Source organism: Pungitius pungitius, chromosome 8 (genome assembly GCF_949316345.1).
Source record: "Pungitius pungitius chromosome 8, fPunPun2.1, whole genome shotgun sequence".
In the NCBI taxonomy this organism is placed as follows: Eukaryota; Metazoa; Chordata; class Actinopteri; order Perciformes; family Gasterosteidae; genus Pungitius; species Pungitius pungitius.
In genome coordinates, this window is record NC_084907.1 from 15,186,113 (window position 1) to 15,206,114 (window position 20,002).

The 20,002-nt window shown below is 39.3% G+C and overlaps 1 protein-coding gene across 27 annotated transcripts; it reads right to left on the reverse strand.

Moving 5' to 3' along the window:
- Positions 1-4: 4 nt before the first annotated feature.
- On the reverse strand, positions 5-19,562 carry znf740a (zinc finger protein 740a). Of its 27 annotated transcripts, none has more exons than XM_037447995.2 (21): positions 19,033-19,560; positions 16,550-16,725; positions 16,148-16,351; positions 15,480-15,626; positions 14,714-14,834; positions 14,381-14,464; positions 12,773-12,856; positions 11,085-11,168; positions 10,628-10,711; positions 9,926-10,009; positions 9,603-9,686; positions 8,836-8,919; positions 7,430-7,513; positions 6,982-7,065; positions 6,605-6,688; positions 6,128-6,211; positions 5,329-5,502; positions 4,892-4,975; positions 3,797-3,880; positions 3,278-3,396; positions 5-3,056 (listed from the first exon to the last, which is right to left on the reverse strand). In XM_037447995.2, the coding sequence occupies exons 2-21, from the start codon at positions 16,592-16,594 to the stop codon at positions 2,883-2,885; spliced, it is 2,076 nt and encodes a 691-aa protein (XP_037303892.1). In that variant the 5' UTR covers positions 16,595-16,725; positions 19,033-19,560; the 3' UTR covers positions 5-2,882. The 27 variants fall into 27 exon arrangements, with proteins under 27 accessions (XP_037303892.1, XP_037303901.1, XP_037303889.1 ...); XM_037448004.2 differs by having other exon boundaries at positions 5,419-5,502; positions 12,743-12,856; XM_037447992.2 differs by having other exon boundaries at positions 12,743-12,856.
- Positions 19,563-20,002: the final 440 nt, after the last annotated feature.

Here is a 20,002-nt window from a genome sequence, read left to right on the forward strand (position 1 = left end):
AAAGTCCTTTACAAATTATTTTATTTCAGCATCATAATAAGAAGCCTCTCCTCTGATTTTCATATAGTTGAAACTAATTGGATCACAAGGGTACATATTAGTTAGCCCATTTTACAATAATCGTAATTTTTTTTTAGGCAGTTATTCTTATGCACTCATTTTCCTACACAAAATAATCAATATCAAGATCCTATCTTAACTGAGGACCATAACTCTGCATGCAAGACTAATAAAAAGAAAACAACTAATCTGTGATAGCTACTGTTATGCTGTTGTTCATCTAATACCATTATCAATATAATTTACTACAAATACCAGGGATTTTGTATAAGAAAAAAAAAAAAAAAAAGACATTTTCTTGAGGTACTACTGTCGCTAATGAGAAAATTACCAAACATACTGGGCTCTCAACTGTACTGATCCAAATTGTTCTGTCCACTTGTGTGCCAAGTTGAGGAGAGAAAGGCTCTGTCTAAAACCTAAAATCTAGTACAGCCTGATGGAAAAACATTTTTTTTTTGTCTTTTTCTCCCTTCACTCCAGTGTTTACAAGTTCATCAGAATAAAAAAAGCTCCTTAAAACAATCATTAAAATGTTCAACAAAATCCTCTGATCCATCTGAAAAATTAAACCTCATTCTTATAAACAAATGGTCTGAGACTGAAGGACTCCATGTTTTAACAATGAGATTGATAATACTACAAACAATAAGTCAAAAAGGTATTAACAAGTGACTGCAACTATATACTGTATTGCCCGTAAGCCATTTCTCCCACCAGCAGTATCCGTTCCACACCTTTGAAATAGTGTTTGCACAATTAATGCCTTTCTCAAACTTGGCCCCCCTCGCTGCCACTGGGTTCGCATCAGGAACTTTGAACTCAAAAATAAATAAAATCTCGGTGACTGAAATCAATCAAGATGGTTTCGGTTACTTGCTCTGACATCTTGATACGAACATGCGTGCTCAGATTAGCAGACTAATTCTGCCGCCCCGCACCTTTGACAGGGCAGTTGAGACTAGAGTCACAGAAGGGATCAAGTTTGAGAAACCTTCTCAACTGGCGGCAAAGTGGCCTCGATCGCCAGAGCCTTTCGCACCACTATCAGGCTGCATCATTAGGTAAAAGAAATCGTTCATTACAATATCGTTTAGTACTACAATGAATATTTGTGTATCTGCACTCACTCACGGGTATACCCAATGACATGTCAGACGTCCATTATTACACACCAACCACGAAATATTTGGATAATAAAAGGCAAATGTTAGTGTGTAGTAGAGTCGAGTGAGTGTTGACCGGTGTGGGACCAGGCCGAGCGCTGCAGTGGGAAACAATTGAGCACTACTGACTTCTCACAAAGGACCTCACGGGTGGGGTGGTGGGGGGGGGGGGCTGCCCTACGGGTTACATACTGCGTTACACTGAAATCAGTAACAATGACCCAAAATATTGACCATCATCAAGAGACGAGCTCTCTCGACTGGAGAAGACATCAGTCTGTTTTAGCGCCCCCGAAGCAGTCAACATCCTGTAACCACGACAGCTTTAGGATAAAACAAAGAAATAAAAACATACAATGATGATGGAAGGCTTCCTTAGTAAATACATCTGATCCACAATAATAAAACAGTTGAGAAAAAAAGACCAATGAAAGAAACAAAAAACACTAAGGCCACAAGATTTTGTACACCCCCACTAATTTCACAATGAGAGTAACTGTACAAACAACATAATGGGACCGTGAGAGGCCAACCTGTGCTATTTGAGACCAGAATCTATGGACAGAGCAAGATGAGACGCCTTTCTGTGAAGTAATGCAGATCTCTGCATACACACCGTACACACACGGCTGAACGCACAATGGCATGAGTCTCTGTTAGTGTGTACATCACAGAACCGAGCATGAGCCTGTGTCTGCTGTGACCCCCCCATGGCAGACACAGAGCCCCCCCCGGCTCGCTCTCTCCGTCCCAGTCTTGGAAGTTCAGGTTTACAGTTGAGAAGCATGTTTGATACTACCTTTTTTTTTTTCTCTCATTTTTTTTTTTTTTTTGAATAAAAAAACACTCAAAAGTTTCTCAGGTTTCCGTAGGATGTCTTTAAAACAATGGGATCGTATTTGAAACAGTTGAATGATCCTTTTGTTTTTCGGCATATTTGTGAACAAAAAAAAAGAATTCCGCACTTAAGTCCCATAGCGAAATAAGCACTTTGAATTATCTACACAAAGTAATCATTAAAACTGTAAGTCCTAGGTTGATAAATTCAGGGAAATACTAATGTCCAAATCATATTCAGACCACACACTGCTTTCAGTGAAATGTCTTGATGCTTTGGTCTACATGAGATGCTGACAGATCAGTTCCTGGACTTCAATTGTCAGGAAAGTTCAGTATGATAAATTTTGACCTAATTCATGGACCTTAAGTCAAGTCAAAAAGGAGAAATTTAAAAAATAAAATTAAAAAAAAGGTTCAAATACTTTTCATCCTATTTTGCAAATGCATCAGGACAAACCCCCAAATCCTCCCAGAGTACCACCGGACGCAGATATATTCAACAACCATAAAACCTTCTTTGTTGCAAAAATCAAATAGATTAAAGTACAAAACAGGACAACTGTTCATCACAGAAAAGTTTTGTCTTTAAAAAAAAAACAGGGGAAGAGGGGGGTGATAGAGAAAAGTAAACACAGTAAAAAGTCAACTAAACAAAAAAAAAAAATGTCACTGTCATTAGAAATCCAGAGACCCGAGCTGCGAGAACAGCCCGGGCTGGAGCATGGCGGCGTCACTCGGCACGGCGCTGAGAAAAACAAGAAACCCTTTGGCTTGTCCCGTCTCCGGCGATGTTGTGGGTGCCGAGGAGGTGGAATGTCAGACCGCCAGTCGGCCCGGAGGGGGGTGCAGGGGGCTCCAGGTGGGGGGCGCGGGCGGCGGCTCCTGGCCGTACGGGCGCGGTTCGCAGCACGGCTGGTTCTCCACCTTGGCCACGCCGCGGCCCTGGCACAGCCGCCGGTGTCGCAGCAGCCGGTCTGTCCGTGAAAAGTTCTTTCCAAAACACACAAATTGGAACGTCAGTTATTATCGATTCTGGGTAAAATAATTTCCGTAAATGCAGGCAGAAATGATTTTTCAGTAGTAATAAAAACAATCACAGAAATCACTCTTCACATTGTTCATTTTACACGTTGGAATGCAACACAGTCAATTTGTTTAGCAGTACATGGATAGCGCGAGTAGACCGCTTGGCTTTTTACATTCGTGCATACCTGCTGGCACCGTTCACACTGATAGGGCTTCTCCCCACTATGGACACGCTTGTGTCTCTCAAGGTGGTAGCGCTGGATAAACCTCATATCACACATGTCACAAGCAAAGGGCTTCTCTCCTGAAAGAGCACACAAATACACAGTCAATCAATCAATTTTAGCGTTGCGTACCAACAAAACTGCGTGCATTGTTCACTTACTAATCTCTATTTACAAACTCTATTTTCAACACTGACAAACAGTCAGGGGGACAATTGCCCGATCAGTATGTTTCAACATTGTAGTTTCAGCATCTGAAGATTGATATTCTCAAAAGGCCTCGTCATCAACTCATTATGTGTAGATCAGAGTGGAATTTCGTGTTGTCATGGCCCAGATCTACGCAACATGGTGGCCCCAAAAACAGGGGAAGGTATTTTGAGGCTGGTTCAACATCCCATCAAATGACTTGACAATCCAAACTCGAGTTTGTTGTGAGCCCTGTTCTCGGTAATGAGGGTACGGGAAAGAAACGCATACCCGTATGAGTGAGGCTGTGTCTCTCCAGGTGGTTACGCTGAATAAACCTCATGTCACACATGGAACAAGCATACGGCTTCACCCCTACACACACAGAGCAATGCATTAGCCCCGTCAGCCACAAGAGCAGGAAACAACTGTAGAGCGAGCACTGGGACTGAAACACGGACAGAGATAACAGCTGAGCACTTCTTTGTACCTTACTTTTTGAAGAAAACATATTGAAATGTTCATGCAACTAAGAGTTTAACGGAGTCAGATTTGAACATAATGGAGTTAAACCTGTCTGGTTGCAAAGCAAACACCAGGATCTGTCGTAACATTAATGTTGGTTGGATCTGAATAAACAAAAACCCTCACTTTGGATCCATTGTGGCTATTTACACAAAATATACAAACAACTAGCAGAAGAATTTAACGTTTGTTTCCTTGTAATCTGGTCTTGTTATTTCTAATTATTAGGTTTCCTCAAGCCACCATTTACTTCTAATGTCAAACCATTTTCAATCTTCTCAAAAAGCTGGACAAAGAAATAGAAACCAACGAATTTATCGAGTTTGGTGATTCTCTACTCATTCACTACTCTAATCATCTTTCTAAATTACCAAAAGGTGATTACTTTAAAGTGTTTTTATTCTTTAGTTGATTTACAGCAATACATTATGTAAATACTTGCAATTAGGACGTAATAAGAATAAGAATTCAAATGTGCAATTGGGAGTCAGAATAGTGGACTTTTCATCCCAGCTACAAACACTTTCACAGTTCCTGATTGGCCCACCGGTATTACTGCTATACTGTAAAATGTAACTTGTATGGCCGGTCAAGAATAAAATGGTGGCCTTTATGATCCACACAAAGAGCATCTATAATTGAGATGAAACAAGAAGCTTAAGGGGAGTAAAAAGTTCGAAATAATTGAACCTGAAGAATAGAAATTAGATAAAGAGTAAATACTACCTATTTCAATTTTTATCATCTGTAACTAAATAGGAGTGCCTACAAGAATAACACATATTACCCCCTATTACCAGCACACTAATGATTGAATGGTGATCTAAGGAGTGTGAGAAGGGCAGGTGCACGGACCCATACCCGTATGAGTGAGGCTGTGTCTCGCCAGGTGGTAACGCTGAACAAACCTCATGTCACACATGGGGCAAGCAAAAGGTTTCACACCTAAACGCAGATCAATAGATTATTCACAGAACTTATATTTCTGTCTCACAATCCAATCAATCAGTAACGTAGACAGCTATTTACAATTGATGGGTTGTTAAACCACTTTGCATTTTTATATGTGAAAGTTTGCTAAAAAGAAAGAAGGTGTGTTGAGTTTTTTGGTCTTTTCTCCGAATCCAATTGGCAATGGATGAAACTGTTGGTCAAATCTGAAACCCACAACTTCACACATCACATGAGCTGATGCCAAAGTCCTGTATTTATTAACATGTGGAGACTTGTTTTAATGTTGCATGTACACACAAAATGTAAAATAGTCTTGATCAAGAAAAAGGTGGACGACGTCTTACTTTTACAGGTAAATAATTGCCTGGGAGCCTCTGACATTATGTAACTGCAGTCTGATCTCAGTGACATGGGTAAGGTGTGCGGACGCATACCCATATGAGTGAGGCTGTGTCTTGTCAGGTGGTAGCGCTGAAAAAACCTCTTGTCACACATGGTGCAAGCATAAGGTTTCACACCTAAATGCAAAGTAGCAATATTATAATACTTTGCCTCAACTTCCATTCTTTACGAATACCTACGCTATTGGTTATTAACCACACATTTGCAACTTCATGCAAGAACAAATAGGTGCAACTCATTTTGCCTTCATGTAACACTTACAGTTGCCAACAAATGCAACTAATCAACTGACCAGTTGAGCTACATCACCATTTGTACCGGATTGTTAATCGTCTATTGACTGGAGCAAAATTTAAATCATGCTCACAATTTGTATTTTGTCTTATCAGTGTCTGTAAAATCACATTTCAATGACAACATATTTGTACATTCAAGCAGTTGACATTTCAATAACATTAAATATAAAAAAGGAGACGTTTCAGTAACATAATTTCAAGAAAAGAGATTTCTAAAAACTAGGGTGACGGAAATAAGCAGTAGAGTTGAACGAAGATTTGGGCCAATTGGCTTTTACTGCCTTTAAGGTCATTTTCATTAAAACTTTAAACACTGCTACTAATTTGGCTACCTGAGCAATTAGACATAGTCGTTGATACTGTTTGCACTGCTGACTTAAGCACAATAAAAACTTTGCAATGATGGCCGACAAAGTGTGAGAAGGGCGGGTGCACTGACGCGTACCCGTATGAGTGAGGCTGTGTCTCGCCAGGTGGTAACGCTGAACAAACCTCATGTCACACATGGTACAAGCATAAGGTTTCACACCTAAACGCAGAGCATTAGGGTATTACTTTCAGACTTTGTGTTCACAATCCATCAATGAACAATGTACTTTGAGTATCTTCTTAGAATTGATGGGTTGTTAACCACTTTTTCCTCAATCATTTTGAAATGACCTTTTTAAAAAGAAACATGTTCTTTGTTTTACTCCAAATCCAATAAAAAATGCATCCAACTGTAAAAACCAAATCTCAAATCCACAACCTAATACATCACATGAGCTGATGATGTTGCGGTCCTTTATTTAAACATTGAGACTAGGGTCTAACTAGGCAGGGTAGGCCTGATGGAATAATGGTTGAAGAGCACTGGTAGCTAGCCTAGATGGCTGACTGTCTCTAACATAGTGTGACATGGGTAAGGTGTGCGGACGCATACCCATATGAGTGAGGCTGTGTCTCGCCAGGTGGTAGCGCTGAAAAAACCTCTTGTCACACATGGTGCAAGCATAAGGTTTCACACCTAAATGCAAAGTAGCAATATTATAATACTTTGCCTCAATTTGCAATTTGATGAATTAAAATTACCGCTATTGGTTATTAACCACACAATTGCCAATCCATGCCAAAAAATGAGAAAACACTTTCAAATCTTTTCCCCTCACTTGTAGTGACCAACATCAAATATGTTGAATATTAACAGACTATGAAACTTTATTAAAACATTCTTTGAATGTCTGAAGGGAAGTAACAAAGTCAAATGTGCACACTGATCTCTAACAGTGAATGTCAGGGGCACGGTGCACGGACGCATACCCGTATGAGTGAGGCTGTGTCTCGCCAGGTGGTAACGCTGAAAAAACTTCATGTCACACATGGTGCAAGCATAAGGTTTCACTCCTAAACCCAAAGCATCAAGAGAATTAAATGTGTGTCTCCGTCATGATGGTAAAATGAATAAATCTGTACTTCTAACAGTATCAGTCGGGGCTAAATTGATATCGGTGGTTAATAACCAATGTCATTCCCTAACATTAGTTGCAATAAAAGGTACAATATGATTAGATGCTTGTTTTAAATTACAGAATTCCCACAGGGGATGTACTATCCACCTAAAGAACACATGGGGATGATGTAATCTATTAGATCTTACACTCTAATCATTTGTGTTTGAATAGATGTTATATATTTATGAGACTAACTCAAGCACACATGTGTTGCAGCATCCTAATCTTGTGACTGGGTTAAGATGGCTGACGCATACCCATATGAGTGAGGCTGTGTCTCGCCAGGTGGTAGCGCTGAAAAAACCTCTTGTCACACATGGTGCAAGCGTACGGCTTCACCCCTACACACACAAAGTACCAACTTTAGCATGAAACACTCAACTGCCAAAAACGATCGACGGGAAAACTTTACTAATCGCTTAGTAAAGTTTGATTGCACTTATCGGCGCTATCTCTACACTGGATATTTCCAGCATGCTTCAGAAATCGGTTAATCAAATTGCAAGTGTCTTTTCGCATCCGAGTCCAAATGTAACTGCTAAAGTTTAAAGGCCAGAATTAAAAATTGGAAATATCCTGTGTAGAAAGAGAATTTACTTATTCCCATGCCTATAAAAACATGAAACTACCAGATAATCAATTGTGGAAAAACCAAAGTTATTCACACCAACAATGTTTTTTACATGATGCCAATAAGTGCTCGATTTCATATAAATTTCCACATATCACATGCAGATTACTAGGATAAACTTGTTAACGGAAATACTGGGGTTACGGTAATGCTGATCAGAGCTTAGACAATTTTAGGCAGTTGGTAAAAAAAAAACTATGCACAAAACAATTAAGATTTGTTTTTAGAGCCACTCTAACCATTTAGCTGGAAAATGTCAATATAAAAGGAAACTGCTTTAAAAAAAAAACATGTTGGTGAATAAAGTAAAAAAACTGCTTTGTCTTCAAATGTAAACTGACAAAGTATAGAATAATCTCACAAAACGTTTTTAAATAAACAGTCACACTATTGATAGAGAATTATGTATTATTTTCTCACCATTACTTTGAATATGAAATGACATAACGACATGGCTGTGTTAGTAGTCTGCTATTGCTTCCTCCAGTTACAGATATCATTTCATTTATTAGTTATAGGTAATCTTTTGAGACACCATTTGAACTTTCCCAAGAAGCTTTATCATTATTAGTGTGAACATTTTCTTCAATTGCAGAAATAGTCTGATGTATATCAAAATTGGGAGAATGGATCATAATACGCATTTAAGTCTGCAACACAGACACCATCAGTGTTCCAATTCAAGTGCTAGTAATTACTAGTTACTCTCAAGCTGATTCAAACACAAAGAATGTATAAATAGGACAACAGTAACCAGTCAATTATATTTTGGCTGGCGGAAATTTAAAAAGCTGCACACAAAACCACCGACCAAAGATCTAACATTTCTAGGTCATCTCGTCATTTCATGTGTAAAGTATGGGAGGAGGTTTTGTTATCGGTTCTGTGTGGATGCTGCATGAAACATTAGCAGGAAGCAATAAAGTGACAGAAAGCAATACAAACTCGAGTTTGAAGCAGCCATGTAAACATTAATGTGGGGCACATGCAAGACAGTCAGCAAAAGAGCGGGTGTATGAAATGAGGACGTACCCGTATGAGTGAGACTGTGTCTCTCCAGTTGGTAACGTTGTATAAACCTCATGTCACACATGGTACACGCATACGGCTTCACTCCTAGACAAGAGCACAAGAAGGTTAGATGCATTTCAGGGAGCTGATGCAGGATTTATTTTTTGTATTTTAAAGACAAAGAAAATCCTTCCGGCTGTTTAATGTCAAATACTTTTTCACATAACATTCAGTCAGAGACATTACACAAAAAAGAGTCTAAGAACGTGCAGCGTTAAGGTGCATCGTCATGTGCGAGGAAAGAGTTTGAACCAGCTGGAGTGATATTCAGTCATCCTGCAAACAGACTGTTGATGATCAGGCTGCATAATGAATGTGCAAAATGCACTAGTTAGTTGAGTCAAACGCGCTAAAGTTTTCGCTTGATTAAATCTTGACAAGCAAAAGCTTCTTTTGGGTATCATTTCAGCGTATTGGTGCCTGTATTTAAAATTCTTTTTAGTGTAATGTGCCTTTGATTGGATATGCAAAAAATGACTCAATTCACATGCAATAGTACCATTACAGTTTAACCACAGAACATCATAACCGACAGAGAGGGTCACTTTTTTGTGGACAGTTTTCCAACAAAGCCTAAAACTTCTATTAAACATTTTATAGAAGGGGAAATTATCAACAATGGCATAATTATGGTATTGTATATAGTAGGGCATATCAATTGACAAAAAGGTGTAGGTTGTTGTATGAATGGTTTTATAGTGAAAGGGGAACAAATAATTCAAGCATACCAGTATGAGTGAGGCTGTGTCTTGCCAAATGGTAACGCTGGAAGAACCTCATGTCACACATGGAGCAAGCGTACGGCTTCACCCCTAAACGCATACAGTACCAAACTTTAGAAAACTGTTCTCAACACACAATGTCATCTCACATACTGGCCACTTATGTCATTATATGCTCTCTTTTAATGTCTTGGCCCACTAGTGTCTATACAAACGTTTAATTTCAACCCCTGAAAGCAGTTTAAGCAATGAAAATAAGTGGAAGCAAGTTGTAATATTCTACAAGCCCCTCCTACTGTCAAGTGAAAGGGATAAACAAAGAGTTATACCCGTATGGGTGAGAGTGTGTCTTGCCAGGTGGTATCTCTGGAAAAATCTCATGTCACACATGGAGCAAGCATATGGCTTCACCCCTGCACACACAGAGCACAATATTTTGTAAAGACAACACAATGAACAGCACTCACTCACTTATGTTATGTATCTAGGCGTGCCAAAAGCAGTGGCACCAAAATGACGCAATACTGAATGCATGGGGTCAACATTTTCTAATCGGTCAACATGCATGGAAGAGGGCCCTCAATGAAGACGGCGTTTTGCTTAATTCAGTGCAGCTTTTCAATGCAGACATGCATTGCAAATTCAAGAGAGACCCAACACCATTATTAAACCTGTGCGACTGGAATATACTTTAGTGTTTCTTTGTTTAGATATTCTGAGAAACGTGAGTCGGTATGTGCTTGTCAAGTAAGACCCTGTAATTGTGTATCACAACATCTTGATATCTAATGGCACTATCTAAAAGACACTAATTAAATTGCGTTAATCACCCAGCGCTACTACGACAAAGTACCAATGGAGGTATCTTGCAAAATAAAGCCGTAAAAAGTTAATGCAAAAACTGAAAAGCACTCTTCCAGCATGCCATCAGTTAAAACCGCTTCATGCTCGGTAATATTTTGAGAAAAGAGCAGAGGAACATCAGTAAAATGTGTATTTGGGTATGAATGCAAAGAAGGGCGAACGCATACCCGTGTGAGTGAGGCTGTGTCTTGCCAAGTGGTAGCGTTGGAAAAACCTCATATCACACATGGAGCAAGCGTATGGCTTCACCCCTACACACATACATACACACAAAAAGGTATATAAATGAGCTAGAAACAGTCAAAAATAGTTTTAACACATAACCCTCAACCCTTCCCATAGAAAGACACTACTATTTCCTCTACACATTGTATCACTAGCTGGAAAAACAAGTATTTTGGTGTGATTTTGAGTCAAAATTTTAATTTGGAATAATAATGAAATGATTGTGCAGAAGTAGAGTACTCTACTCTACTGAAAAAACTGAAGTTGTAAATAAATGAGTCGGACTATGTGGGTACCATAAAGTGGTGGCCAGTTTACCCTAAATCTGTTTACACGGCAATGAGTTACGGCACTTCTTAAACACCACTACCTAATGAGCTCGGCTAAGTGGACGCATACCAGTATGAGTGAGGCTGTGTCTTGCCAGATGATAACGTTGGAAGAACCTCATGTCACACATGGAGCAAGCGTACGGCTTCACCCCTACATACACAAAGTATCAACACGTTAGCTAAGACGTTCCTTAAGCATCATTTACAGGCATGACATCACTAGGACCCGGAAGACATTACACATTCCTTCAAGCTAGGGGCAAAGGCACGATTGGTTTCACTAATTTCGCTAAGTGTTATGGAGCTGCATTATGAAACAATCAGGGATACATCATATAACGAAAGCAGCAACAGGCTAAAAGCCAAGCACGACTAAACAGGACAAACAAATAAGCAACAAGAACACATCTATGTCGATGATCACACAGGCCGGCCGAAGCAGAACACACATTTTAGCATTGTGGCGAGCATGTTTAACTTTCTGCAAGTAGAATCTCATTTAGCATTTATAAAACTCTTACAAAACTGGGTGCCATGATGTCTTTTTCTGAAATGTTTTGAGTATGCTTGATTTCTCGCACTCCAAAGGGATGCTGTGCCTCAATTTTCAAGAAAGCTTATATTCTGATCTCACAAACTTACAGCAGATACATCTGTACATGAAACTATAGAATCAAAATGTCCATTTAAAACGTCAAGCAATTACAGCTAAGGCGCATGAAGCTTGCAGCAATTAATAGGTGTGGACATCAAAGGACTATATCCATAATATACCATGGCCTAAGTTAATAAGCTACTTCAGTGTGGATGGAGCAGGCAGAAGGGCACAAACTGATAGAAGGCTAAATAAATTAACTTTGCAATCTAGCAAAGGCATTCATGACCAGATTTGATCAATTACCTGCATAAGGAAATGTGTGCGAGTCCTCGGAATCAAATTTTTATCCTAGATAAACTCTGAATAATCAACCCAATCTCCTACACTGTAGCGATGGGATCATTGCCACTTCCTTAGACCAGGACTATTCTGTATACACCCATTGATAAGAAATGACGCACACATTGCAGCTTAATATGTGAGACTAAACACAAAATGTGTACAATATAAGCTACTTTGTATGAATTGCTTGTAGCTATTTTAAATTGTGCTGACATGGTAAAGCAGCAGTGGCAATATCATAATAATAATAAACATGATATGTAAAATTAAATCTTTTGATATATTTTGTTGAGCAGCAATGGTACAAGAGGGATAAAACACTTTGAGGGTCCACATAATGAAAAATTTACATCAATTTATACAGTGCATTACAATAAATGGCCCACATATCAATAACAAGTATTGGATGTTTCAAATCTGTTGTATTGGAAAATACATTTCTAGATTTTGTACACCAAATTAAACCGATTAACGTTAAAGATGTTTTTAATGCTTTAATATTAAATAGCATTAATCTGTATGTATACATTAGTTTATATTTTGCATGTGCTACAGATGCAGTAAGGTTAACACCCTTACTGGGGTAACTAACAAGGTTTTATGAAATTCCAATTCTAATACCAGAGGACTGTTTCAAGCATTGTGTTGCACAAGGATCCGTGGGCCTGCAGCTTTATGTGGTTTGATAGTTGTTCTGACTGTATTTGTTGCTCTTGCGCCTCTCTCGAAAAAGAAATATTGATCTAAACGACACTACTTAAGGAAGATAAAAAAGGTTTCTTAACTTGAACTGGGTACGGTTAATGGACGCATACCCGTATGAGTGAGTCTGTGTCTCTCCAGGTGGTAACGCTGGAAAAACCGCATGTCACACATGGAACAAGCGTACGGCTTCACCCCTACACACACAGAGCATACAATTATCAACTATTCAGTCTGTTACGTAAGGGACAGTGTGGAAAAGAAAAATCACAAAATGTATTATGGGGAAAACAGATACAGATTACAGATAGTGTTGCCACAAAGAGCCACTGCTTACCTAAGCTTATGGAATACTGAAATTAAATGAATCCAAAAATGTAAATATAAATTATTCCAGCTGAATTATTAGTTTAATATTGGTGCATTTATTTTGGTCAATACTGGGCGGGAGTCACTGACTTGGAAAAACAAGTAGTTTGGAGGTTGACTTACCCACAGTGCACACTTCTTAAACAATGAAAAACAAAGAACTTGGTGTGAAAAAGTGCAATGCAAAGATTGTCACTATGCAGAGCTATTAGGTCCTCAATATTCATTTTGTATAACAAATTAAGAACATAGTCCTTTGATGTCCATGCAGTTGTTATGACTAATAAAGTAATAATTGAAACACAAAACTAAATGAAACATAGAAATCGTGCATGTCTTTAGTGGCGTGTGCTTGATGCTTTCTCATTGGGTCCCCAAATTTGAGTCCACTATCAAAAAGTCTCGTTTCCAGAACATTTAAATATTTTTTTTTAAATATAATTGATTTATTTTTTTCCTCGGGTGTCATAGAACCATCTTATTTAGGCAGATATATTTTTGTTTTTAGATCCATGAACTGCACAGAGAAAATAACATCTAAACAATCCTATCAGGAGCACAATTGTTAATACGTAGTGGGAATTATTTAGGTGTTTCAAAAGAGAAAAAGGTCAAAATGAAGTTGGTCGTCTGTGTGTCGGCATTCTAAAAAATAAGAAGGCGCGAGGCAGTATGTTTCAACAGAAGTACTTCAGATTGTCAAACGTGTGGGTGGTCCGATGTGTTCTGCTTTGTTGTGTACACTAGCTCTTCTAGCACTGCCCAATGGTTCATTGAGAAGTGTTGTAGCTGTTGATAGATTATGCAGCAAGACATGCAATATTATTAGCCTGGTGGGTAGTTACTCTTGCTTCCAGAGTCTACATCTGACATCTCTACAGGACCCAGCAACACAAATATAAATGAACCTCCTATTTTACACGTAAAAAACAATTCAACAACAAGATGGGTCAAACCCAACAAAGCCAAGGTATCCCAGCTGAAATCAAGACGAGGGTTGTTTTTAGGTGACTCTTCCACTTAAAAAATATGGGCTCAAATCATGCAAGCATTTCTACAACTGATGCCAGTGAAAGGTTGAAACCAGTTTTTAATAGTGGACTCAGGACTACTGGACCGCACGGTGAGACATCGCCTTCTGCAAATTTTCCTGGTAATGGTGAAAAAATATTTAACAATGTATTGTTCTTTATATTTTGCAGTGAACAGATTGGGAAGGGGGGGGGGGTGGCTTTGTTGGAAGTTACTGTCCACAGACAAAATGAACCCTGAGCATCTGTCCATTGATTCAAGTGACAGACTACAGATGTAGCCTGATTTATGTAATATGGGTACGGTTGAAGGACGCATACCCGTGTGAATGAGGCTGTGTCTCTCCAGGTGGTAACGCTGAATAAACCTCATGTCACATACGGCACAAGCATACGGCTTCTCCCCTAAACCGAAGAGCACCAGTTTTAGTCAAAGTCCCCACAGATACCACCAATTAGCTGTGAGGCAAAATACTATTACCAAACATGGTTTTTAAGAAGGCCATTGCAAAACCTTACAGTTGCTGCACACTCTTAGATTAAATCCAACTTAAACTTTCAGGGCCTCTTTCAACAAATGATTCACGCAAGTCAAGCATTTAAAGCTGTTTTTGCTTTGCTGTAAATTCGAATTGTTCCAAGCATTACCCATACCTGTATGAATGAGGATGTGTCTCTTCAGGTGGTATCCACTCCTAAATGCTCCATAACAGTGATCACAAATAAAGTTTTTCTGCACTTTGGAGGACGGACCATTCTCATCTGCACCTGTGCCCTATTGAGGATAGTAAAAAGAATGTTTTTTAGGTCAGTAACTGCACAAATACAATATTAGCGTGTATTTTTAACACAATGTTAAAATAACATTCCCACCCACAACTGGTCAGAACTTGATGAAAATCTAAAACTCTTGTAATTTCAGTGAATATTAAGCCTATGAGTTCACTCAAGACTTGGCAAGCAAATCCTATTTTTTTCCTTTATATGTTAAAGGGTTTATCTGTAAAAACCCATTTATATTTTGTATGAACAGGACAGAAAAGTTGAGGATTTTTTCTAAAAGCAATTAACATTTGAATTGAAAAATACCTCACAATCCCTTCTAATGGCCTAATGCCCTCATGTTACTGCTCCCCGTTATGCACACAACTGCGGTTATTGTGCTCCGCTTCACTCTGCTCCCCTCCCCCTCTTTCCTCTCTAGAGATCCTCCACCCCCTCCACATCTTCCCTGGACTCCTCCCCCCACCCCCACACAAACAAAATGTGCGCACATGAAAGCTCCAAGTAAAGCGCGCTTAAAGTTAAATGCTTTCACACAAAAATGTGTGCCAACATCTAAGTGCCCATTATATGTACTGAGGAAAAATAAAAATTCACCTAATAGACCCTTCTCTATTTAGCCACCACAGCCACTGACCTTCCCTCCCCTTCCTTCTTGTTCTCTCACTTTGCAGGGCGTTACTGATTTCCTATTCTTTTTTTTCTGCTGCATGTCCTCGTTGGCTCTCATCTCCTTCTCATCCAGCAGGCGGGGAGCTTGGAATTCACCGTCCTTCCGGATAAGCTACAAAGGCGAGAAATATCAATTAATTCCAGATTTCAGAGGTGCAACCTTTAAAAATCTATTTCAACACAACAAATCAAGTGATACATGAGGCCCTCTATTGTGGGCTTGTTTTTGGCCCAGCCATTGGAAGAAACCAGGATTAAAAAGTGTGGCTTATTAAAAGACCATTTATAAGAATTTGAATAATTTAGAGGAATATCATCAATGCAATCTGCATTTTGAATAAACAAGAAAACCTTTGTGTAGGTATGAGGCCAAAGTATATGAGGTCATTCTAAAACTAACTATTTGCCCTTGTGTGTAGCCTGGGGGTCACTATGTGAATTGTTTTTTTTCCTCCATTTGAAAAGACACGTTACACTCCAATTATTAAGTTAAACACGTACAAGTGGTACTGTGGTTTGTTTAAAATCAAAAACAAAATGCTAATGAACGCATTTAGAGATTAAGCTCTTCCACACAGATTGACACATTTCACAATAGTAAAATAATAGCATATAGCCTAATTTCCACTCTACATTTCCGAAGTTGGTCCTAACCAGGGGTGGACAGCTCATTCCGGATGGGATGATCATATGGCCCTGGGGAGCCCGGTCGGGTCCGTCTCTCTGCTGGGGTCCATGGCCAAGGGGGGCCATCATTTTTTTGGGTGGAGCAGCCATGGAACTAGCCTGCATCAGTGCCATGCTGGAGAGGACAGCCTCACAGCCAAGCAGCCCCGCCTGCAAAGAAAAAGAAAAATATGTTTTTCTTCTGTATTGCCCTTTTGATAGCAGTCTTTAATTTGAAAGTATCTGCATCTTAGACAACACTGTCAGTCATATGGCATTTGCCAAGCTAGTAATCAACGACAACATCCTGAGTGACACAAGACTGTAAGGAAAGTAATTTGTAACCACTTTGGTGTTCTTAAAACAAACCCATTTCATATGGTCGCGGACTGAGCTGCTGGGCAGATGTGACATTGCTGTGGTGTATGTGAGCGCAGGGACAGGGGGTGGGACAAGGACATCCAGAGATCCGTCAGTCAGGATGGTCAGTCAGGATGGTCGGGCTGGTGGGAAGCCACACCCACCTCACTCATCTAGCATTAAAACTGAGGAAGAGGAGGTGGATGAAACAGACAAGCATTAAATGACAACCCAATCACTCGCTGTCTTTTTTGAAAAGTCCAATTATGATAGAAATTTCTCTCAATGACACGTAAACGTCACAAAATATTAAAAAATATTATTTAAATAACATTGGGTTGGTTACTGTTCATGGTAATTAATAACGATGTATATATTGTGGAACGACATTTTTCTCTTTTTGGTGCTACCCATGCTAAGCAATTGACAGACACCCACTATCATTTGCTCCTGAAAAATTAAGTCATTTGTCCATAACCACGTTGTGGTAGGAATACAAATGGAGGTCCTACCTAATAAGTACCTGGGTAACAGGCATTAACTAAAAAATGAATAGACTCATTCATGTGCAAACTTAAGTTATAATCAATACTTAGTTACTCCAAATACATCTTTGTGCAAGACAAATGTCAATGTTGTAGCCTTTTTTGCAAAATGACAACATTTTGTTGCATCACCACGGTGTTTTTGTAGCGCTCACCATTAGCTGTAAGTGGGGACCCAGTTGTAAAACCTTAACACTTCCTTTGCTGAATACGTGACCAATGAAGCAGTTTGAATCATCATCAGACTTTACTTTCAGTGAGTACATTCCTTTTTATGAATTTGTATCCAAGATTCAGATACCAAACACTACAACTAGCAATAAACTGCACTCAGACAAACCAACCACAAAGTACACATGAATAAAGCAGGTTAGCAACTAAATTCCTATTTGTTTGTATGACTTGGGAAACAGGATGAAACATAAAAGGCAAGAGGGAGCTGCACCAAAATTTAGAATCTGGTGAAAAAATATCTACAGCCAAGCAAAGTACAGACCATGTCTCTGCATCATTGATGACAAAGTAACATTCTTAAAACTGAGAACCCCAAAAGGAAAAATCCACATGTTTGAGAAGTTCTAAACTTACCAGTCAATCCAGAATTGATATTGGCTTTAACTACTCTGCATGTTTTAAAATAATGTGCATGAGCTAAAAATATCTGCAGATTGCCCGAACTATCGCAATTGGTTATCAATGTATTGCATTTTGAGTGTACTGGGATTATAGTTTGTATTTGGACAAAGACATTCCATTATAACGTCGGAAAGAGAACACTACACAGCTTTGAAAGTCATCGAATAGTGCGTATATAGTGTTAAAAAGGTTTAATAAAAACAGGGGTCGTTAATAATCTACAAACTGGTGTTTTCATAAAAGAGCCCGTATTTCTGAACATCACCCCGTTGCAGTGGAAGCTAAACTTTTGTTTCAAACATCTTTTCGCTGAGTTTACGGTGATATAAAATATCAGTGGCCACATTACCTCTGAACGGGGTTTGGAAACGCGAATTAACATGTAAACGTGGAATATAACGGTAACTATCTCCACCCAAGCTAATCTGCGGGGGTTTAAACATGCATGTTAAGAGGAGGCCATCATTTTACTCAAAGAAACACTGCTCTATTTTCTGAAGGCGTTTCGATATCGTTACGTTACGCTTTGAATCTGTTGGTTTTCTTTGAGGTATAAATTAACTATGATGCTCACGTGCCATCGTATAGTCTAGCGAGGGGCAGATGGACAACCATCTATAAACGCGACATGGCTTTCGCCATTAGTCTTGTTAGCTGGCTAGCGCAGTTAGCTAAGAAAATAGGTACCGAGCATAACGCTAACTGTGGCTAACGCTAATTAAAATACACCAATGCTGCGCTGTTTAACGTTATATTGACCGTTGTTGTGTTAGTTGTCCGTATAAGTGGTCATATTAACACAATACAACTATACAAATAAATAATCGAGTGAGCAGGCCTTCGTAATTACACAAACCTAGCGTCGATTTTGCTAGCTAGCTAACATCAGCTAACCAGCTAGCTTCTCGCTGGCGCCCTCGCCCACTGCAATGTTAGCAACGTTAATCGGGCATATTTTTTTGCTCACCTGGTCATCGTTTTGATACAATCGCGTTTCGAGAGTATATCTTGATCAATTTACCGATGAAGCGTTTTCCTACCATAAGACAAAAGCTTAACTGATTCAAGGCAAGATTGAGCGATAAAGACATTCGTGATGGCCGTCGTTGCGAGTGCCTCCCCCTCCCGACGATGAAGCTAACGTTTGTTAGCGAGCTAGCAGCCAACATTGACGCTGTATTGTTAGGAAAATCCCCCTTTCTGAAATCTCCCAGCAGGAATGTTTACGAGTTAACTAACATACCATTAAATGCACAGTTTTAAAAAGCGTTTCGTGGTACTTTGAAGAAAGACGAAGAGATATTTATCTACCTTTCAGCTCCACGACGTTGTTCAAGACCGTCTAGTTTACAAACACAGGAAACGCCACAGGATGTACCCCACTCCCCCACGCAGCGGCAAAGCCTCCTCGAGCCAAGAGAAAAGGGTCATCTTCTTCCAACCAGCTCCCCGCCGGCAAAGCGTATTGGTTGGAAATGTGGCCCCCCAAAAAAATGATGTTTGTTAATCCATCCGTGGTACTGTTGTGTTTTTTTACACACGTATCTACGCTGTGGTGTAGCTAGCTGGCGTTGTCTCAGTTTGTTGCAGATTCAGACGACGACTAAAAAGACGCAGATGAGAAGGAACGAGTGGACACTTATCGAGACACGAAACAAGGACGTGCAGACATATTGTGGCAGATTTTAGTTGCTCGATCCGACACCTTATTGATTGTCTGAAGTGTCCGTCGCACCAAATGAAAAACAATTCCCTTCCCAAAAAAATATGGCTATCATTGTTTTAATCAGTAAAGGCTTTTGCTGTGAGATAACGTTAGCTCCTCCTAGACGCTCGTTTAACGGGTGGTGACGTAATCGTCAATTGTGTCAGTGTGGATTTATTTTTTCTAATTTTGAAATACGCTCTTGCATTGACTGTGTATCTTTAGATATCTACTTTGGGAATGGATTTATTTTATTGTCTTTACTGTCTGTATTGTGTGGTTATGTAAGTGTTTGCTGGAGCATTTTGTATTGATATGAAAAAATCTTAGCTATGACTGGCACATTGACATTAAGGTGGAAAATGACATATAAGAGAATGTCCTCTTGTCCATGAATTAATAAATGCTTTAAGTTTTACGCATGGAATTGTGTCCATGTCCTAAACACCCCCTGGTCACTATTCTTTACAGAATAATCAATGAGTAGACTCTGTAAGAAGTAAATGGAGATTCGGCATAAAAAATATTTTATGTGAAATGTTTTATGTCCATATGATACTGAAAGCACTTCAACAT